The 23,449-nt window shown below is 36.0% G+C and overlaps 1 protein-coding gene across 9 annotated transcripts in view; it reads left to right on the top strand.

Moving 5' to 3' along the window:
• The window catches only part of MYO6 (myosin VI), a 151,448-nt gene that overhangs the window by 111,880 nt on the left and 16,119 nt on the right, over nt 1-23,449 (top strand). For 4 of the 9 annotated variants that reach the window (XM_079780285.1, XM_079780284.1, XM_079780283.1 and 1 more), the window contains exons 19-30: nt 1,865-1,903; nt 3,337-3,430; nt 8,792-8,922; nt 9,019-9,096; nt 11,163-11,292; nt 13,052-13,142; nt 13,944-14,094; nt 15,633-15,841; nt 16,954-17,032; nt 18,348-18,508; nt 20,787-20,813; nt 21,222-21,251. In XM_079780285.1, the coding sequence (XP_079636411.1) occupies nt 1,865-1,903; nt 3,337-3,430; nt 8,792-8,922; nt 9,019-9,096; nt 11,163-11,292; nt 13,052-13,142; nt 13,944-14,094; nt 15,633-15,841; nt 16,954-17,032; nt 18,348-18,508; nt 20,787-20,813; nt 21,222-21,251 (1,220 nt within the window). The remainder of the gene's footprint in view (nt 1-1,864; nt 1,904-3,336; nt 3,431-8,791; nt 8,923-9,018; nt 9,097-11,162; nt 11,293-13,051; nt 13,143-13,943; nt 14,095-15,632; nt 15,842-16,953; nt 17,033-18,347; nt 18,509-20,786; nt 20,814-21,221; nt 21,252-23,449) is intronic. The other 5 variants (XM_079780288.1, XM_079780289.1, XM_079780290.1 and 2 more) reach the window with 2 other exon arrangements.

The raw sequence follows: 23,449 nt of genomic DNA, 5'->3' as shown, positions 1-23,449 counted from the left end.
GGACCAGGCCAGCAGGGGAGGACAGTTGCGGGGGGACCATACCTGCAGGGGAGGGCAGTTGGGAGCCAGCAGTCCTGGATTGTGAGAGGGATGTCCAACCACCTTTTTAGGCCCCATCCCACTGGGATCTGGCCTAAATGAGCAGTTGGACATTCTTCAAGGGATCCCAGATTAGAGAGGGTGCAGGCTGGGCTGAGGGACACCCCCCCTTCCCCATGCATGAATTTTGTGCACTGGGCCTCTAGTTAATAATAAAATGTAAAATGTTTTTATGAGTTACTTTAAAATGAATATTAATAGTAATTCTTAATTTTAAATTTAATAGAATAGCTCATTAAATTAAATTCAAGGTATGTGAGGCAATAAAAAACAAACAGGCACTAGCATTTACTATAATATTTTAGTTATCCAATATCACTGAGAAGCAGAAGTTTTCCATTGAAAAGCAACATTTTTAGGTTATTGAAACATAACTTTTACTCTTATTGTTTTAGTAAAAGTAATCCTTTTTGATGGAAAAATAATATTCTGCCATTATATACATTATGCCCTTGGTCCCTGACTGTTGTTCTTTGATATTTGACATTTCCGCCCCCCTTTTCTCAATGCTATTAGTTAATTTTTGCTGTTTCTACTTTTTTGATTTACTCTATCTCTCTTTTTTTGGAGAATGTTGTGTTTAGTCTATGGATTAAGAAAAATGGACTTTGTGATAGTTGTTTTCTTTCCAAATTAGTGGCTCTTATACTTGCCTTTCAGTTGTGTGATGGTCCAGATTGATTATATCTTAATCCCATGCTGTCTGAAGTATACTGTAATGTTTCTGGTAAGAGAATGAACTTTGGTGTTAGGCCCCACGTTGGAATCTTGGCTTTGCCATGACTAGCTAATGTTTTCACCTGTAAAGTGAGTCTTAATGCAATATTCTTAATTAAAATTGTGTGGATTAAACATGATAATGCCCATGAAAAGCTTTGAGAAATGCTTGACTCATAGAAAGCATTCAATAAAGTATACTTATCACTATTATGATTAAATATAGATGTCATTGAACCAGTATGTTAATTTAAGAAATATCATCTTAATTTATCTTTCATGAGAAGTATAATAAACATCTTAGTATAAAATTGATATTAGAATTTTATATAATTGATTTACTTTGCAGAGAACTAAAGCAAATATACAAATTAAATTAGTACTGAATGAGAGTAAATTTTTGTGTGACACTTAATATTATTAAAAACAGGAAAGCATAGTAACTTGTAGTGTTCATTGTCAATTTGTTTTGGATAAAGCTATCTAAGCTTTTAAAAAATAATTGAGATGTGAAGTGTTTTAAAATAGTAAGGAGGGTTTCTACAGCTAGGCAGGATAGTTTCATTTATAAGCGCTATATAAAACAATCTAAACATATGCCATTAGTGTATGTTTTAAACATGCCTTCATTCTTAATGGAGTGTGACACAAACTACACCAGCTTGCCACATACTTAATACTGCTCTGCTGATCTCTAACTGAATGCATGCCCAGTATTTTCGTTCAGTTTTTTCGTTGCCTGTACACTTTCCTTGTTCACCCCACCTGCACGTGCACATGTGTGACTTTTAGTATTGCTAATGTTCATTCTCCTAATTATACAAGTTCTGTATAATTAAAGTAAGTTATTGTCCTTGGCATTATATAAGCCATATACTTTGCATATTGCTGTCAAAGAGCTTTTCTACCAGAAGTTGTTAAATCATAATGTGTTATACATCCATGTTATTGCATGTTATTTCATTCTACTATCAAAGAGCTAATATTAACACATGACATTGTGTGTTTTTGCTTTTTGGGAAAAAAAGTGATTTTCTTTCTTTTACAGACACAGTTAAATTTGCTTCTGGATAAACTTCGAAGTACTGTGAGTATACTTAAAAAAAAACAGGGTTTTTAAATGGTCCTCTTAAACTATTATTAAATACTTACTCAAATAAACTAAGTTAATCTGGAATAATTAGAAATGTATTTTAAACTAATTCCCCCATTAAAAAGAATGGTTTTTAAAATGGTTTTCATTTTGGTTAAGTTTGTTCTGAATAACGGTTAAATATATATGTGAAGTCAAATTATTATATAAATATATAGAATTATCTGAATGCTATTAAGATTATCCTGTGGTTTAAGGAAAGTGAAAGTAATTATTATGGAGAAGGAAATGTATTTTTTATGTTTAAAGATAATGTATTGTTTAAATATGTTAAAATATTTTAAAATGAAAGACTTTTGTTTTTTACAGCAACAATTTTTGGCACTCAAATAAAAATGTAGTATTTTTCTAATATTATTAGTACATAATACAGAAATTTATTTTAAGCTTTAAGTTATAAAAGTGTGCTAATTTTTTAGTTCCTTACTGATTATTTTTTTATTTTTAAAAATTAAAAACAAATTATTCTTATTTTTTAAAAATTAAAAATGTTTTTAATTAAATTTATTGGGGTGACATTAGTTAATAAGATCATATAGGTTTCAAGTGTACATTTCTTTGATACATGATCTATATATTGCATTGTGTGCTTACCACCCAGAGTCAGATCATCTTCCATCACCATATATTTGGCCTCCTTTACCCTTTACTACACTGCCCCACTTCCCTTCCCTCTGGTAACCACCATACTGTTGTCTGTATCTATGAGTTTCAGTTTTATATCACACATATTAATGAAATCATATGGCCCTTAGCTTTTTATGACTTATTTTGCTTAATGTAATATTCTCAAGGTCCATCCATGGTGTTGCAAATGCCAGTATTTCTTTAAAAAATTAAAAAATATTTGATTTCAGAGAGGAAAGGAGAGGGAGAGATAGAATCATTGATTGGCAGCCCCCTACTGAGGATTGAGCTCTTAACCCAGGCATGTGCCCTGACGGAGAATCTAACCATGACCTCCTGATTTATAGGTCGACGCTCAACCACTGAGCCACATTGGCTGGGCAAATGCCAGTGTTTCATCTTTTCTAATGTCTTGGTAGTATTCCATTGTATATATGTACCACATCTTCTTTATCCAAATATTTATTTATTTTTATTAAAGTATAGTTGGCATATAATATTGTATTTGTTTCAAGAGTAAAACATATTGATTTAACATATATATATTCATGTATATATCTATATATCTATATATCTATATATATATATATATATATATATATATATATATATCTTAGTGATTATTTTAAGAGGGGTTCATATATTGATGATAATATGCACTGAAAGTTACTGGTATTCATAGAAATAGAAAAATGAGAATGCTATATGTATTGTCTTAAAAAGTACCTTTATTCTCCCAGGGAGCGAGCTTTATTCGTTGTATAAAACCGAATTTAAAGATGACAAGCCATGACTTTGAAGGTGCTCAAATTTTGTCTCAACTTCAGTGTTCAGGTATTTCCATATTTTTATAATCTGTATCAGTGTGTGTCAGGAGTCTGAGCTCAAATACAATTAAATATGTCCAGTGCTTTCAAATATTTCACAATTATCTTGATTTTTAAGTGTAGTAAGATTTTTATCTTATATTTTCTTTAATTATAAGAAAAGCATGCTGGCAATTATTCGAGTAATACTGGGGTATAGTTTATTGTGAAAAAAATTATTTAACAGCATTAAAGTAAAATTTAGGAAAACTTTACACATCTGTAGCTCTCCCTTAAGTGGGCTCTTTCCTGTGGCCTTCTCAGCCCAGCAGTTCATTTCTCATCTCCCCTCCCCTCCAACCGCCCCCCCCTCCCCCCGCCTGGCCTAACTGGGTCAGGAGGTAGGGTTTGGTGTCTGCTTCCCACGCCACCACTTGTGAAAATAAGAAAAACACTTTGTTCTCGGCTTCTGTGGAATTTCTATGCATTTGGTCAAACTATCACTTCCTCCCTCCCCCCTGGCCCATCCTAACCTTGCTGGATCACAGAAGTCTTAGGCACCAGGCTCACTGGTTTTCCTTTACTGCATGCCCTTCCTCCATCCCCACTTGAACTACTTATTCCCAAGGCATCAGCCTCTCCTTTCCTCCCAGTCCATCTCAGGCTCCGGACACTTGCTTGAACTCTTGCCTCTCTGATTCCTTATTTTGCTCCTCTCAGAGGTGGATTTATTATAAAGCTAAGGTCACTTATGCTTCAGGGTTCCTCATTTATACGAGCTCCTTCCACAGGCCTGCACTTGACTTTGTATTCTTTTGTAATTTGTAATTATGCATGTACCTTTTTCTTAAACTGCCCTCCCCCAGTTGTGAAAACTTCAGGCCCCCCAATCTGGATCTACCCTTGACCCCTCTCACAAAACTTTAGCTGTTGATGATTCTAATTCTGTCCTTTCTCCTCATCTGCATAGATAAAGTAGGAAGACAAATTGGCACCATTATCTGTATATATAAAAGCCCAAGTTACTGGCCGACCTGCTGACTGGCCGGTAGCTCTGATGCGCACTGACCACCAGGGGCAGATGCTCAATGCAGTAGCTGCTGAGCGACAGCAACTTTGCAGAGTGCCCTCTTGCACTCTGGGACCCCTCGGGGGATGTCGGACTGCAGGTTTCGGCCGATCCACGCAGGCCAGGCAGAGGGACCCCACTGGTGCGCACCGGGCCTCTAGTAAATGTATATGATCACTAACCTTTAAAGGGCTCTCGAACCCACTCTGCCAAGTTTCTCTGGTCAGCATACCCTCTTTCTCCATGGAAACTAGTCAGACCCATCCTGCTTTCCTGAAATCTCTGACCCATCCCACTCTCCTCAAATCTCTGAGCCTCTGACCCATCCTGCTCTCCTCAACACTCAGCTTCTGTTAACGCTCAGCCTCTTAACAACAACAGCAACAACAACATCCTTCAAAGTTTCACCTGTCTGCTACCAGACACTTCTACCTACCTGCATTAGTAGGACGTGCCTCTCTTCCTAGTTGGACTGCAGTTCTTTGGAATCCATCCCTTTCTACCTTTTCCTGAATCTTCAATATTGGTTGTAGGTAGGGAACCATTTCCTTTGAGCAGGATCTCTCCATTACCATTTCAACATGCTGAAACCTTGTCTTAATTTCCTCCTACCCACAGCTAGAAGGGATTCCAGCTGCCTCCCTATTTCTCGCCTCACTTTTCTGTTTTTCGATTTCTGTCCAAGAATAGTCTATTCTTGCATCCTCAGTTTCCTGCCTTCCACTTGCTCTTTAACCCCACAGATTTCAGCTTCCACCTTGACCAGTCACCAGTGCCATCAACAAAGTAATTCTTGATGAGGTTACCAGTGCTTTCCTTGATCCTAATTCAAATGTTCATTTTGCAGTTCTTAGTGAACTTCACAGCAGCATTTGACTCTGACCAATGCCTTTTACAAACCCTTTGTTGGCTTTTGAAACACCATATGTCCTTGCTTTTGTTTTGAATTCTCCGGCCTTTCCTGACTTCTCTGCAGGGTCACTTTTTTCACCTGGGTATTATTCATGAGAGTTTTCAGGCTTTGGGTTAGGCATATTTTCCTTCTCACTCTTTTTTTTTTAAATATTTTATTGATTTTTTACAGAGAGGAAGAGAGAGGGATAGAGAGTTAGAAACATCGATGAGAGAGAAACATCGATCAGCTGCCTCCTGCACACCCCCTACTGGGGATGTGCCCGCAACCAAGGTACATGCCCTTTGACCGGAATCGAACCTGGGACCTTTCAGTCCGCAGGCCGACGCTCTATCCACTGAGCCAAACCAGTTTCGGCTCCTTCTCACTCTTATATATAACTTTCGATGGTGATAGAAATAGTCCATATCTGTGTGGTCCAATAAGGTAGCTACTAGGTACTTGTGGCTATTGAGCAATTGAAATGTGACTAGTTTGAATTTGGTACTAAATTTTAAATTGTATTTAATTTTTTAAAATTTAAATAGTCACTTGTGTGTGGTTAGTGCAACTGCAGAGCATGTGGCTAGTTGCTGCCTTATTGGACAGCATAGGTATACTCTGTCTCCCCAAGTCCCTTCGATGTGACCCCCTAAACCAGTGGTTCTCAACCTTCCTAATGCCGCGACCCTTTAATACAGAGTCTCATGTTGTGGTGACCCCCAACCATAAAATTATTTTCGTTGCTACTTCATAACTGTAATTTTGCTACTGTTAATGAATCGTAATGTAAATATCTGTGTTTTCCGATGGTCTTAGGCGACCCTGCTAGCAGTTCTCAACCTGTGGGTCACTACCTGTGCCTCTCTGACTCCTTATTTTGCTCCTCATTATTTATAGTTAAGCTTTTCCCTGACTATTTTATCCTTTTCTTGATATAAAAAGTTCACATGGACTCAAGACTCTTTCTTTCTTTGTAATATTTTCTTAGATTGTTTTTACTTTGAATTTGACTATTTTTGTAATTTAAATTTTTCTTTAGGATTTGTTTAGCCTAATATAATAAATCATTATTTTATCAGCACGTGTCCAGTGTACTGGCAAAGCAAGCATGTTTAGATTTAGCGATATATGCTATTAGATGAGAAGAGTATGGGCTTACTGGTGCTCCAGTTTCGATTCCTCTTTCAGTAAGCAGTGTATTTCAATATATTGCGACATGTTGACAGTTTAATAGATGACACTGATTCATAATAGTTTGATTTTTTTAAGGTATTACTAATAGTAAATGGTTCTAGTTATGTGGCTAGGTAAAGAGAAAAAGCCAAAAATGCCAATAACTGGTAGAAATGAAAATATTTATGAAACTTTCTAAAATAAAGACATTTAAAATTTGAATTCTACTTTGCCTTTCCATTTCTGTTATTTTTTCCAATTTAAGGAGAATTAACTAATTTAGGGCATGTTTTACTAAAATTACTCTCTTCTAATCAGCGAGGGTAAAGTAGGGGAAGGTGTGAGAAGGCAGGCAGGTCTTCTCCTGTAACCTTGGGGCTGTGCTGCCTGTCTGTGGTGGCAAAGAGGGGTTCTGAATAGAACCAGCACCCACAAGCCCCTCACCAAACTCCCAGCGGAAGATCCAGGTCATAGGAATTTCTAGAAGGAGGAGTACGTGGTGTGGTGATTTTTATTTTTCTAAGCATGAGAAGATCTTTTGAGTAAATTAGCTTGAAGTGCTAGGAAGCAGCCATTGGCTTGGTAATTTGTTAAGCTCCATGAAATTCTTAATGAACGTCTTTGAGCCAGTTCATATGTTGTCCGCAATTACAGGTCAAGCCAAGGGACTCAGGAGGCGGATGTGAACGTTTCCAAGGGTACTTGTGTATTTGATATAAATGGGCAAAAATTGTCACAGTATCAGTCAGACCTTACTTTTATTTACAAGCAGAGCCTAGAACTAAATCTAGTTCTAGAGATTTCTTTCCATAGGAATGATTGCTTCTCTGTGTTTCATTGATTAGTATTAAAAATTATAATAGTTATATATGTTCACTGTAACAAAAATGAAATAGTACAGAAAAATATAAGTAAAAAGTCTCACTTCTCAGTATGTCTTGGATATGTTTTTTATACTGGTTAGATAAGCCCTATTCTTTTTAATTAACACATCATATATGGTTGCAACATAATTTTTAATAATGAAGTTATTTTATTTTTTTCTATTATAAGCAATGACCCAGTGGATATATAGCCATTCTCTATGCATGTATTTGCCCACATGTGTGACAAGTTGTAGGATAGATTCATAGAAGTAGAAAGTACTGAGTCTAAGGGGGTAAATATTTCCAAATTGCCATCCAGAATTGTTGCACTGGTTTACTCTCCCAATAAGAATGTGTGTGTGTGTTCCTACACTGTTGCCAACCCTGAGTATTATTGGTGTTTTATCTAACCTTTACCTAGCCTTTCCCATTAAAAAGGTTTAAAATTCAGTCTGACTGCTTAGAGAGGCTATCTTTCCCATGAGATGATTTTAAAATAAAAATCTGTTTTTTAACTATTTTATAGTTTCATTTAGCTAATTTAAATTTTTGGCTAGCAGGAATTTATTTTTATATAAGTGAGGTAAAGATCAGATGGTAGTTTTGTTTTCTAAATGCCTACCCATTTGTCCTAACACTTTTTATTGAATAATGTTATTTTCTCCATTGAGTTGAATATTCCAGAGTCTGAAATTCAGGGGTTGTTTTTGGTGAACAAAGGTTTTTGGCATTATTTATAGTTAAGCTTTTCCCTGACTATTTTATGCTTTTCTTGATATAAAAAGTTCACATGGACTCAAGGCTCAAATTAACCACCTACTAGAATTTCACTGAAAAGAGATATGCATCCTGTACACTTTTTACCCCAATAGACTAGTTGCTCTGAGAGATGAGTGAAAGGGGATCTTTATAGTGAAGCAGTGAGCGCTTCTTTCTTGTCCATTTGCTCTAAGCACTGGTGAGAATTTGGGAATATGTTTGACTACTTCTTGGGAATATGTTTGACTAATCTTGTTCTAAAATTAACCTCAGGATTTGGAAAGTGGCCTAATGCAAGCCTTATATACAGAGGTTTGTAGCAGTAAAAAAGATACAAACTAGATTTGAGCTATATAGAGACCAGGAGTTTGTCTCTAAAAAAGGGGTTTATTCAAGATGGCTAAGTGAAACTTACTATGATAGTTTGAGGTGGCGGGTAAGTTGGGACATAATAAGTATAAATATAATATTTCCTATGTAATATTTCCTTGCTGACAATTCCTATAAATTGGAATTGTCAAATTATGTACTTTTCTAAACATTAATTTGTCAAGTTGATCATTTGCAAGTAATTTTTTGACTGCTGTACAGTGATTGGCAATAATACGTATTTGCTTACGTATCTAGGTATGGTGTCTGTCTTGGACTTGATGCAGGGGGGTTTCCCATCACGAGCTTCATTTCATGAACTCTACAACATGTATAAAAAATACATGCCAGACAAACTTGCAAGACTAGATCCAAGACTATTTTGTAAGGTACAAATATCACCTGAATTGAAATTTCTTAGCTATAGGTGTCTTTCTTACTAATTACTGGTTGTCATTTAACTTTTTTAACTTTTTCTTTTTCAGGCTCTTTTTAAAGCTTTGGGCTTAAATGAAATTGACTACAAGTTTGGGTTAACAAAAGTGTTTTTTAGACCTGGCAAGGTAAATACATTTTTACTTTAAACTTGAACATGATGAATATGAATAGTTGGGAGATGGGGGTCAATGAATATTTTTAAGTGTTTTAGTGATTTGAATTATTCTTGAATTATATGATCACCAACAGCATGCATATTATCAGTATGTGAGAAGTTTACAATGTGTAATACTCTGTACAAGTTTTACAATTCTTTTCAGCTTTGGAAATATTGGAATGAGAGCATTGTTTGATTGGATTTTTCATTGTTTTATTGGATTTTTTTTGGTTAAAGTAAGGGTTAGCCAGAAAATACTTTTGTTTTAAACAAGTTGAAAGCTTTTCTAAAACATATTAATTCAGCCTTAATAATTAGAAATTTCACAGTACTTTTGAGTCTTCATTGTGTGGAGAACAAGTTCTATTAGAGAGTGATAGATGTACAGGGTATGGGAAATTGGACTGGAGTTTGTGCTGAAATGCATTTCTCTCAAATGCTAGAGTGAGTGAGGGTATAAATACTTTCGTATGTAACATAATTTTCTTAGCCTCACCCATAGTTTTAGTATTTAAAGGTTCTTGTACTAGGTTACAAGATTGAGTAAAGAATATTTCAGAACTAAATAGGTATAATATAGAAATACCTAAATGCTATTCAGAATCAGTTTATCATTTCACCACTTCTAACTTTTAAAATATTGATTGAATTGTATTTTTATAATTTTAAACACACGTGATATTATATAATAGTCAACTATACCTATTTGACTCAGCAAAATCATTAATAAATATCTCTAGTGCCTTGAAGACTAAACTAATCATAATAAATCTGATTTTACATTTTTGGGCATGAGATAAAATCTGTGTAATGCATTAGCAATATATGTACTTTCCTGTGACTATTTTTACTGCAGAGAACCCATACCATTTTCTATAAAAAATTAAGAAAAAAATGAATATATAAATATTCATTGTTGGCTTAGCTGTAATCATATATATTTCTCATAAACTCAACATTTACTTTATTTCAGGGCTATAGTAATATTTTAGAATTAACAACCTGATAGAGAAAGCACTTGGTCTTGTTTGCTTCCAGAAAAATTAGTCAGAAAGAAAAGTTAAAAGCACAAGGCATATGTTCACAGATCTTTAGTCTCATTATGTTAACTTTAATTTTGATTATAAGAAGCCATTATATTGATAGGTGTGTCACCTCAATGCATTATAGTAGGATACAGCGATTTTCAACCGGTGTGTTGCAAGCATTTTTAAAATATGCAGTACTTGAATACTAACTCAGGGGCACTGACCTCTTTTCCCTTATATTATCAAATTAAAAATGACAGCAGCCAACACAACAATAGCCATCCAGTGTGAATGAATCAAAATGATACCTATTTTTTTTCAGATCGGTAAAAAAAATATGTTTTTTGGTGTGCTGCAGAATTTTAGTAATTAGTTTATATGTGCCATGAAATGAAAAAAGTTGAAAACCACTGGTGGAATATTTTGTAAAGGATAGAAATTATTATGTGGTTTGTTGATAAATTGTGGAAATGAAATATTTTATTAATTATTAACCTAATAACTTTTATTTGTGTTTTCTGTCTCTTGGTTACAGTTGCTTATCTCTGATCAAAATAGGGATGGGGTTTGGAGGAGATGAAATAGTTTTGGTGGCTCCTGACATTATATGGCTGACCTTGTCACTGGTCAGGAGCTATATACAGATACTGAGAATGTGGATGAGCCAATTTAGAGACATATCAGCCTTTCTTTTTTAATTCCTTTTTCAGTAAAAGCTTTTTGCTAACCATCTATAATTGTCATTTAAGATTTTTTTTGACTTTTAGTATTGAATCTGCTAACTATCAGTGCGTCTCCCACCTTTCCCCTCCAAAATCCTGAAGGAAGGAGGAAGAAAGAGAGAGGCAGCTATAAGATGCAGTGTATTGGGTTTTCTGTAGACCCCACCGAGGCTTGGGACCATTTCAAGAAAGTTAGATGTTGGATTTGAGTTCTAGTTATTTTGTATCTCGGTGTGTTTAAGCCTGTTTATCTTTTAATACTGATAAATTATTTTGTTTCCTAGTTTGCAGAATTTGATCAGATTATGAAGTCTGACCCTGACCATTTAGCAGAGTTGGTTAAGAGAGTCAACCACTGGCTTATCTGCAGTCGCTGGAAGAAGGTTCAGTGGTGCTCCCTCTCAGTCATCAAATGTAGGTGTTTGCTTTCACACCAGGATCTGTAATTAGTTTGGAAATGAATGGTGTGTGGGATTTACAAAGTTGTCTCAGCTGAGAGTGCTGGATAGCAGGGATTGCATCGCTTATTCGCCTCCTTTTCCTGGTTCCTCAAGTAGTAGCTCATGTGCAGGATGTGATAAATGAGTGTTTGTGGACTTTTTTTTTGAGTGTATGTGGTACTTCTTAATTTGAATGTATGAAGGAGAATTAATTTCATCGTGTCCTAAACAAAGCAGAAGTCATTGTCTTGATTCTTTTCTCTCCCCACCCCCCACCTTTCCCACACCATCCCCTAATCTCTCAGACTTGAGCCAGAACTCTTCCCACCTGCGTGGCATCATCAGTACAACATGCCAAAAATTTCAGGGTTTTAACGGTTTCTCCTTTCTTGTCCCTGAAATCTTGTCAGTCAACAGACCCTGTTGATTCCTCCTCCAAATACTGTACCGTCTTCCCTCTCTATTGCCAGTGCCTTCGTGGAGCCCCTCCTCCGCTTGCATGGTAGCTTCAGTGGCTCCCAGATTGGTTTTCCTGGGTTCCCAGACTTCTCTCTCCAAACTCAAAGCCTTGTATGGAGGCTCCCTTTAACGCAGAGCAAAGTCTAAAGTCTTTCAAGATCACAGAGTGGGGCTTCAGCTGTCCTTTCAGCCCTTCTCCTGCCTCTGCTCCCTCAGACCCTGTGCTCAGACACTCTGTGCTGAGCTGCTTTCTCTTGTGTTTCTGGCCAGGTTGTATGGACAACTTACCTCTGACCCCAAGCAAGGGTGAGGGGCAGAATTTTTTTTGGGTTCCTGAGGGTCTATGGAAACCTTTAATTGTAGGGAGCTATTGTGAGTAATTTGATTAAATGTATAATTTTCTCTCCTTCCAAACTCACCGAATACCTGGAACAGTGCTAGACACATGAAAGAGATTCAGTGTAAATTGTTCCTTATTAATATAAAAATAAAATTCCTTTGACCTAATGAAAATGAACTGTGCAAACGTTATTATTGAGGTCTTTTGTTAAACAATTATGAATGTAGGTAAAAGGATTGCTGTAATAAAAAAGGTGACAAAAACTCTTCCCCCCTCATTTTCCAAGTAAAATATAAACAAAGTTGTCACTATAGTTTATTGCTTTCAGCTTAATACATTGCATGTTGATGGACAACACATTATATTAAAGTTGGCTATACTGTACCATTTGTTCATGGACTGTGTTGTGCAGTGGTGAAGTCAGCAGCTAGTCAGGATCTTTGCAGGATGATAGAGAAGCTCAACAATGTTTCAAGGTCAGAGCAATCTAGGACATTCTAGGTAACTGAAGTTAAATATCAAATAAGTACCTTTACTGTAGGATTGTCAGAAGCTTCATTCAATATGTTCATTGTGAATCTCCAAAAGTAGCATTTAGTTTTTCCTAAATTCATATGACAGATGAATCCTTTTTTTCGAGACATACCTGTTAATGTTTCATAGACCAACATTACCTAGGGCAGTTTGAGAGGCAGTGGTGTAGCATAACAAGGAAATAATACATTCAGAATGTAAATGTAGTAGTATACATGGTGTGCTTTTATTTTAAGAAGTATACAGAATTAAATGTTAAACTTCCTGATTTTGATGTCTGGTATAATATGAGAGTTCATGTTTCTTGAGAACTGCTTTATGAAAGTGAGTGGTTTTTAAAACGGTTATAGGTCTGAGTTAAACAGAATAATTTTATATCATATTTTTCTCTTACACATAGTGAAAAACAAAATAAAATATCGAGCTCAAGCCTGCATTAAAATGCAAAAAACTATTCGAATGTGGCTTTGCAAAAGGAGACACAAACCTCGGTAAGATGAATAGTGCCTAAAGAATCCAACAAAACCTAATTACTCAAATATGAAATGACTATGAAGTCATAATGAAGAGCGGTTGGGATACTCAGAGTTTTCTCTTTTCTCACGTTTTTGTAAAAAGATGTATTACTCTGTTATTTGTATGATTTATTGGAAATTAGTTTAATTACTTCATTGCTAGCCTCTTTCTACAAAAGGATTTGAAGGAGCTTACAGAAATTTAGACACTATAGAAGGTTGAAATAAATGGAATGAAAGAAGAATGAAAGAAGCTCTTTTATTCTGATTATTTTAGTGACTCGAGTTTCTTGACAAATGTCACGTTGACATAGTTTTTAAAAACCTTATTAATATAAAAAAACCTTACTAATGTTTTCTGAATTATCTGTAGCAATTGTCTCGCTATAAATTTAGTCTTTATTTCTTATTTGCTTCTTTTATTATTAACTGATACTCTTTAAACTTGGAGGTCTGAATACCTGTTGATCTTTAATGCCTTTTAAAGAGACTAGGTGACTCTTTCAAAGCCTTCTATAATTTGATTTCTCAAAACTTTCAATGTAAATATAGAAGGCTCCAATCCTGTGGACAGGTATCAATGTCATTCACACCCATATTTGATTATTATTATTATTTTTTACCTTCAACAAGTTATCTTAAAAAAAAAAGAATACTGAATAATATGAATATAGGAGTAAAATATCCTGCTTAATATGTTTTGCATTTTATTAAAATGAAAAATCAATGTATAGCATTACATAGTGAAATTAGACTGACGCAGCATTATCTTTACAGCATCGACGGCCTGGTTAAGGTCGGCACACTGAAAAAACGGCTTGATAAGTTCAATGAAGTAGTAAATGCACTGAAAGATGGAAAACCGGAGGTGAATAAACAGGTCAAGGATCTTGAAATTTCTATTGATTCGTTAATGGCCAAAATTAAGGTAAGTAATTTTAATCTAAATGGCTTTGACTTTTTGAAGTAATTTAATATCTTTAGTTATTGGTGTTAAAATTGTATAGGAAAATGCATTACTGTGTTAAGGATACAAAGTGTTACAAATGTTGAGTCCCAGTGATGACAAGTGATGCTCATTATAGGGGTCCCCTAATGGCTTGAAAATTTCCATAGCAGAACTTTAAAAAGAGCAAAGTTAAGCACTTTCATCTGTTGCTAGGAAAGATCCCCCCCACCCCCCAAAAAAATAGTAACTAAAATACTCTTTGTAAAATGCTAAAATGCTATTGTATTTACTTTAAATAGTAACTAACTACTCTTTTGGTAAGCTTTTGCATAATCATTACTGAGAGAGGATTAATGCAAATTATTTTGTTTCATGTTTTTCTACTTTCAGAAACCAATTTTTAAATGATAAAAGTAATGTAATATTAACAATTTAGAGAAAGTCACCAAAAAATCCTTACCAAAGTAACACATTTAACTGTTTTTTTTTGTTGTAAATTTCCCTTCCTGTCTTATTTTATATGCATGTATTTTTGCATAGTTCTTACCCTAATGTACATTTAGTTTTCTGTCCCTATCATCATGCCATATGCCTTGTTCCTATAATTATATTATCTTCATATAGGCTGTATCATAAATTACTTAACTGTTATGAAAATAGCAATTTTCCTCCAAATTTGTCAGAATAAATGGGGCCTTTTTTTGGTATTGATTTTCATTTATTTGATCATCAGTGGGATTGAAAATTTTTTCTATATGCTTGTAATTACATTCCATCTGTCTCTTCATATCTTTTTCTGTTATTTTTTAGGGTGTTAATGTTTTTCTCATCTAGTTAAATGAGTCAGTGCAGTTACGTGGATATAATACCTTAAAGCAAGCCTTTTACTCTGTTTCCTGCAGATATTTTATGTAGACAGTGGTCAATCTTAGAGACAGAATGGAGAAAGAGGAGCAAAAGAAGAATGAAAATGCTTTGGATAAGCTTAGCCGATTTTACAAATCTGTTAAGAGCCATCCCTATTTATATGGTATTAATCAATTAAAATCAACCAAGCCACATTTTCTGAAGGCTCACTTCAACAATTTGGGATGTATTTAATAATTTCTTAAATATTCCTTAAGTACTATTTGAACATTATTATTAAAGAGTAGTAAACTCTGACAAAATTAATAATTTCTTAAAAAATAATGGTTACCTACAGTATGTTATTTTGTCCACAGTACCACTTTAGATATTTGATTACTTGATTAATAGGAAATAGATGTAGAGATTTGTGTGGAAAGGTAACTTTTAAGTGTACAAATAGTATAATAAAGATAATGGGCTTATTGCTTACCAACTTTTCCAGTCTTTGCTGTATATGTCCATATTTATTTTGTTATAAGGGCACATAACATTAAAGTTACCATCTTAACGATTTTAAAATGTACAAATTCAGTAGTGTTCAGTATATTCACATTGTTGTGCAGCAGAAGAGATAACTTTTTAAGTACATGTTTATTATTGTTTTAAAGTCCACTATGATGACAAGGGAACAGATACAGAAAGAATACGATGCACTAGTTAAAAGCTCAGAGGAGCTCCTCAGTGCTTTACAGAAAAAGAAACAGCAGGAAGAGGAAGCTGAAAGGCTGAGGCGTATTCAAGAAGAAATGGAAAAAGAAAGAAAAAGACGTGAAGAAGATGAACAACGTCGAAGAAAGGAAGAGGAGGAAAGGCGGATGTAAGGCATTCATATTGTCGTTTTGAATTAGAAGCTAACAGAACAGTGAATTTTTGGTGGTGTTGGTTAATATATTTTCTTATTTTTAAAAGTAGTTTTTTGTTTAAAAACTAGAGGACCAGTGAATGAAATTCATGCACGGGAAGGGTCCCTAGGCCTGGCCTATGATCAGGGCCAATCAGGTTCCCCGCCTCCCCGCTTCCTCCTTTCCTCTCTCCCTCAGCACTCCATCGCTGCTGTTGGTCGCCCGCCATGTTCCACGCTGCCCACTGGTGGTCAGCGCATGTCATAGCGAGCGATCGAACTCCCAGTCTCCTAGTCAAACTCCTGAGGGGAAACTTTGCATATTAGCCTTTTATATATATAGATACTATAGTCATATGCTGCTTAATGATGGAAATATGTCCTGAGAAATGTGTCATTAGGTGATTTCATCCTTGTGTGAGTATCATAGAGTGAACTTACACAGACCTAGATGGTATAGCCTACTACACACGTAGGCTGTATGTATGGCATAACACCATTGTATATACAGTCCATTGTTGACCAAAATGTTGTTGTGCTGCTCATGACTGTAATTTTAGAATAAGTTTGAAAAATGGGGAAAAATCCATAATATCATAACATAAAATGATTTTAACAATAATATGAATTTTGGTTAGATTCTTATACCTGAGGATCTCTTAACTTCCTTTAAAGCAGTGACTTGTGTATTATTTAATAAGCTAGAAAAAAGGCTCTTCTACTTTTCTGCAGTTTTAAAACTGGTAATGTTTTGAAAGGTTTGCATAATTGGGTAGACAGAAGGAACATGAGTTGTTTAATTGGAGAAGGAGTAGAGGGAAGCACATGTAATCAGGACCTTGCAACTAGGCTTTGTAACCAAGTTACTCTAGAGATGTTAAAGGTTATGCAATATAATGTATTTGTTTTGTTTCAGAAGATTTATTGTCAGTAGAGCTAGATTTAAAAAATGATAATGTATATGGTCAGGAGGTTAATGTGAGCCCCCATTCTGTAACCTTTGTTTATTAATAGTTTAAATTGCCTTCTGAAGGATTCCTGATTTTTCTATAAAGTTTTTGAAGAGTTAGTTTCTTTCTTTTTTTAAGGAAACTTGAGATGGAAGCAAAGAGAAAACAAGAAGAAGAAGAGAGAAAGAAAAGGGAAGATGATGAAAAACGTATTCAGGTATGTACTGATTAGACAGTTGAACTGAATGTCTATCAAAATAGAATCTAAAAAATTAAACAAAAGAAGTGAAAGCAAGATCTTGATTTGCTAGATAAGCTGTCATTGGTTTATCTCAGAGATGAAAAGCAGTTTCTGAAATGGTTATGGGCAGGGACTTTGGAGTCAGGGACGTGAGTTAAGATCCAGCCTCTGTCACTGACAGAAATTATGACATTGTACAAGTCACAATGAGTGACTGTGGGCCACAGTTCCTCTCTGTGGAATGTGGGTAAATAATAGTTGTGAGTATCAAATGAGTTAACACATGTTAAAGCATTTCAAACAGTGTTCAGTTCAATAAATATTAGTTTGTTGTTATTATTATGCCTAGGGGAAAGCCGATGAACATTTATTTAAAATATAATTTTAAAACGTAGATTTCTCCAGTTAAACAAATTATAAAATATTATTTTATAATGTTATAGATACTAACAGTAATAAACTAGGATAAGATTCTTTCCTCACCCCATTTTTAAAAAATTCCATGTCTGAGAGTAATTGATCATGTATTTGAGTTTCTTGGCTTTATTAATTTACTAAAGGACTGGTGCATGAAAATTCATACACTGGAGGGGGGATCCCTCAGCCCGGCCTGCCCCCTCTCACAGTCTGGGAGCCCTCAGGGGCGGGAGACGACCCGGCAATCAGGGGAAGGCGACGCCCCATCACACCTCTGCTGCTGCCACTGCTGGCAGTGCAAGCCTCGGCCGGCCCTGGTTACCTGAGCCTCGGGCAGCCCTGGGCAGCAGGGCAGCTGCCATCCGAGGCTTGCCTGTGCCTCGGGCCTGGCCCTGGGTGGCTGGGGGGCTGAGGGGAGTGAGCGCCGCCATCTTGTGGCCGTGGGCGCTGCCATTTTTGAGGGCGGGGCAGCCAATTCCCTCCTTATGGGCTATGGGCGCCACCATCTTTGCAACGGCATGAGGGTCAATTAGCATATTCCCTCTTTATTCGATAGGATCCTGAGCACAACCAACACCTTAAATTCCTGACATCTGCTTGTCTGGTGTTAGTGTTAACGTGGTACCTGGGATACTGTGATGTTTGGGACACTCATCGTTACAGAATGGTGGAACTGTGGTTTCTCTGCCTTCTCTTAGATTTGGGAAGAGCAAGTATAAATTATAATATAGAAGAGAATAGAGACTGAAGAGCTTTCCGGTTAGATGATACATTCCTTACTAAGGAACTTGTCGGAACAATTTTAAGTAGGAGTAGAAATGACCAAGGAGACATGTGGGGGCACTTCGCTGAACCTGCTTTCTGTCCTCGGCAGGCTGAAGTGGAGGAGCAGCTGGCCCGACAGCGGGAGGAGGAGTCCCAGCAGCAAGCGGTGCTGGAGCAGGAGCGCAGGGACCGCGAGCTGGCCCTGAGGATCGCCCAGAGCGAAGCAGAGCTCATCAGTGACGAGGCCCAGGTGGACCTGGCGCTCCGCAGGTACGGGCCGCGGGGGGGTGTGGCGCGCCCGCTGCTGTCTCCCTCGGTGCCTCTCACTTCAGCCTGAAGGTAATAGGAGAGATCATATTCCTTAGCTCCTGGTATATTTTAAGTAAAATCATTTAAAACTTATTTGTATCCATTCTTACACCCAAAGGAATGAAACAAATTGATTTGTCAAATTGTTAAACTATCGAAGAACAAAACTGATACTTCAGTTTATGAGTATTTTAAGAAAACGTATCAATTTTTACTCTGATTGCTGAAGAGTATTGTATCTTTATATTTCTGGTTTAAGGTAGACATCTAATTCCTAAATACCTGCCATTAAATACTGTAATAGAAATCAGTCACTTTATTATAATCCAGTTTAATATATTTGAGGTTGGTATTTATTATTTTCCTAATGCAAATTATATATATCCTAACATTTGAAATGAAGGGAAATTTTACACACACATACACACCCTATGTATCAGAATAAATAGATTTCCTTTTCCAAGAAGGAAGGTTTATACATTGAAATATTTTGGCTCCTCAGGTTTCTGAATTATCTCTAAATACTATATGTTATTGGAGTGTGGAGGAATATGGAAATACTTAGTAAAAGTTTCAGGAAGGTTTTAATATAATAGATTCATTTTAAATTTAGAATATGGAAATATTAGTAATTTTGATTATTTGTAAAAACAGAGCAAAACTAGTTTGTGGAGTTCCTTTATTTGTAGGTATATATGATCTATATGTATGGTGAGGCACATTCATATATGTAACTATGCTTTTCAGAATGTTAGAGCACTGTTTATGACAAAATATAATAAAAAATAGTAGATGTTGCTGTTTCCTTCTGAAAGGAAAAACTTGTTATATATTATAAAGTAGTGTTTAGATTTTATTTAGCTGAAAACAAGATAGAGAAGGAAAAGGGTATGTTAACTTACCTTCACACTTTTTTTAGTAAGTGATTATATTGGGGAGTTCTGGGGCCTGGATTGTATATGGAAGTATATTATATGAAATAAACTGAATAGGCCTATCAAGCACAGGTATTATAATAATTCTTTAAGCTGTTGGGTTTGAGTCCAATAGTTGGGCTCTTGGTTAACATTTCGCCATAATTAAATCATTTCCATCCATCTATGGCAGGGGTCCTCAAACTTTTTAAACAGGGGGCCAGTTCACTGTCCCTCAGACAGTTGGAGGGCCGGACTATAGTTTAAAAAAAACCATGAACACATTCCTATGCACACTACACATATCTTATTTTGAAGTAAAAAAACAAAACGGCAAAAACACCCGCATGTGGCCCGCGGGCCGTAGTTTGAGGACGCCTGATCTATGGCTTTTGTATGTGCAGACTTAGCTTAGCTGCTGTTCCATTCCTCCCACCTGTGTTATGTTGCAGTGGCCGGGAGTCTTTGTGTATAACTGACCAGTGGGTTGGCCAGGCTCCTAAACAAGCCAGGCTCTTACAGCTGCCATTCCTAATGTGTGAGGACAGACTGAAATGGGCAGAGCTGGCTTTAGTATGGCTGAAAGTCATTTCTAAAGGGCTCATTCATGTAGTCATTGTTGGTATTCATGGCCAAGCTTTATGTGTGAGCCTTTGAAATATTCAGCTACATGCAGTACCATTCCTTATACTGTGTGTAAGATACTCGCTCATATGTGCACTGCTTCCCATCTTCAGAAAGATGCACTTCTTCCAAAGTGGGTGGTCTCAGGGAGAGTGGACCATTTAGGACCTTTGACAAAAATGACAAGTCACCTGTGACTTAGGTGAAGCAGAATTAACTAGGTAACGGGACCACAACTAAGTGATTAGGGGATATTCAAGTAGTTATAACTTGAAGGGAGGAAGAGTTCATTTTAGTTCTCCCATGGGACAGGCCTGGAGATGCTGTCCCCTCCTCTCGAATGCCCATTGGAGCCCTGCCTGTAAGCCTCTCTCCCAGGAAGCTTTCTCTGACCCCTGGTCCCGTGAATGCCTTCTCCTCCAGATCTCCTGGCTAGTGTATACTCTGCACTAGAAGCATTAGCACTGTGTTATGGATGATGTTCTATACTGATGCCCCATGTTTGATAATTTTATCTTACTCCAGGGCCTAAATTAATGTTTTTGAATATTTATTTTGCCTTTGTTAGTACTGAAGTCTAACAATTTATGAATAAGAACTCCCAAGCCCTGTTCTTAGTATGTTCTTGGGTTCTGTGATGTATTTAAAAATATATGTAGATGGATTCTGCTGCAATAAACAATTTCAAGTTACTTTTCCAGCTTGGGTACCCATCCAGTAACTTCTAAGTAAGAATTATTTTTCACATGTGTAATATGTTTTAAAATTTGATCTCAATCAATTACACACATGATCCTGGATGCAAAGTTATGATTTCATATAACAGGCATACCTTGAAGATATTGCGGGGTCAGTTCCAAATAACTGCAGTAAAGTGAGTCATAAACTTTGTGCTGGTGGAGGGTCTTGTCTTCAATTTGTAAAAAACACAACATTTGTGAAGCTCAGTGAAGCAAATCACAATAAAACAAGGTATGTGCCTGTATCTGAAATTATGAGTAATCTCACATGTAGATTAAATAAAGATTGTGCACTTTTTTAAATCAGTAAAGGCACTAAAACATAAGTTGGGCACAATCCAGATTTTCACAATCAGAATGGGTTATGATATTAACTAAAATGTATTCTTTTCACAGAATTAACGGAGCAAGACCCAAAATGACACCGTACGTCATTTCGCTTTTTACAATTTGACTTAGTCATATAACTTCCTTTTTAACAGGTTATGGATACTTCTTTTGGAGAAATCGTTTCCTTATTGAAGTGAATTTTACATTATTTTCTTTTATTAAAAAGAATAAGATAACTAATCTTTTCTTTGCCAGGAAAAATGTTTAAGGCTCTTGTATGGTGTTCAGTCACAGTAGTATATGACTTGGTTTCCTTCTTTGTGTTTTCTAACATTGTTTAAACACTCATTTTGTTTTATGTGTTTTTAATTATTTACTACTCATTGTCTTTATAGAAACAGATATGGAAATATAAGTAAGAATAAATAAAATATTTGAGTCATAATAGATAGCTTAGTTTTCAGCAGCTATGATAGTTTATTCTACTGATATCTAAAATAGTTTATAATCTGAAGTTATATATATAATGCTAATTTTGATGCTGATGTATCTTTTTGTTATGCAAATCTCTCCACAGAGAGAGAATCTAAGTAACATTTGGGATATATGTATAAAATACATTTTTGCTTGTATTTTACACATACTATACATATAAAATTACACACACATACACACCCTATGTATCAGAATAAATACATTTTTGTATTTATTTTGAATATGCATAAAATCTGAATATTAACAGCTTTTAGGCCACAACTCTTATAGTAATGGTTCTCAACTCCTCAGACACAGATACCAATAACAAATGTAAAAATGATGCATGTGTATATATAGTTCTCCAAACAATGCATGTTAAAGAGAAGTAAAAGCACAGTAATTTATAATGAAGCAATGGTTATTTTAATATGAAAAGTGCTTGGTTACAACTACAGAAAAATACAATCAAATACTCAAATGTTTGCATGTATACATAAGATCACCATGAATGCAACCACTTCAAACGCAAATTTATATAAGAATGTTACATCAGTCAGTAAATGCCATGCAGTTGTGAACAGTCCTTTGTAAAGTTCTGGACAGAGTTAAGTACACTCTCCTCTCCATTTTGCAATAGGTGCATTCTTACAGAAATTATCTGAATGATAAAACCAGGCAAAAAAAGTTCTTCTACATGTAAAACTTTGTTTCCACGTAAAACTATTTATGTGTGTGTGCACTTCACCTCAACATGTGGTGGACATGTTAAAGTCCCATGAGGCATAGGACAGCTCTTCCTTGTGCAGGACATTTGGCATCCCTGACCCCTCACCCCATCAAATGCCAACACCATTGTTCACCACAACACACCAGGTTGTTTGAAAATGTTACTGAGTGGATGCTCTCACCCTCCATTAAAAAACTTCTTTATAGTTAGCAGTTGAGCTTGAATTCAGCCCTGTAACCGATGGTCTAAGGTGAAATTGTGAGCATCTGCATGTAGTCTGGGAAAATCAGAAGGGAAAAAGCACCTGGATGCAGGAACCATTTCTATTCAGTATATTTGGTGTAACATAGGGCAGGCGAGATATTAAATCAGTAGAGATTGCCATCCAGTGAAGTGTGTGTGTGTGTGGGGGGTATACAGAGAAACTGCTATACGATTGACAGTCCAGGTAGCGAAAGAGCTCCGATTCCCTTGAAACCTGCTGTGGGACGGGAGTTGGAGGGAGCTTCAGGAGAAAGCGGTGGTAAAATCAGAGGTGCTCTTGGGCACTGATAGAAACCTAGGGGTAGGTGATAATAGAATTAAAGATAGTTACCAAAATCATGCTGAGTTTGAACATTAGGAAATTCTGACTAGCCTGAAGAGAGGTTGATACATTGCTCAATAGGCAGTTTCTTTAGATTACATTTGTGTTTTTTACTTTGTGTTTCTTGTCCTTGATCATCAGTTTTGAAAGATTTCTTTTTCTCTGACTGCTTGCTCAACTAGATCTCCATCAGTACCTGAGCTTAGCCAGTGTCCAGTACAAGGAAAGAGATGCAGGAGTCCGGGAGTCTGGGCAGGCGTCCAGGAAACTGTGCCCTGAGGCACAGCTACTATCTTCTTTTGTTTTGATTTTTACTGGCTTATAGGATTTGGGGGTTTACCAGAGTCTGATGAATAGAATGAGTGAGAACTTATTAATTATGAAGGAAGACAGCAAAGGACAGGAAAATAATAAGGTTAAAATATTCAGGAACATGATGAAACATCCATTCCATTTCACAGATTTAAACAAATATTGAGAAAGTTACACTCTTTGGGGTAATAA

Source organism: Cnephaeus nilssonii (assembly GCF_951640355.1).
Source record: "Cnephaeus nilssonii genome assembly, chromosome: 9".
NCBI classification, from domain to species: domain Eukaryota; kingdom Metazoa; phylum Chordata; class Mammalia; order Chiroptera; family Vespertilionidae; genus Cnephaeus; species Cnephaeus nilssonii.
The sequence above is the reverse complement of the archived record's forward strand: the minus strand, read 5'-3'. Positions and strand labels throughout refer to the sequence as shown.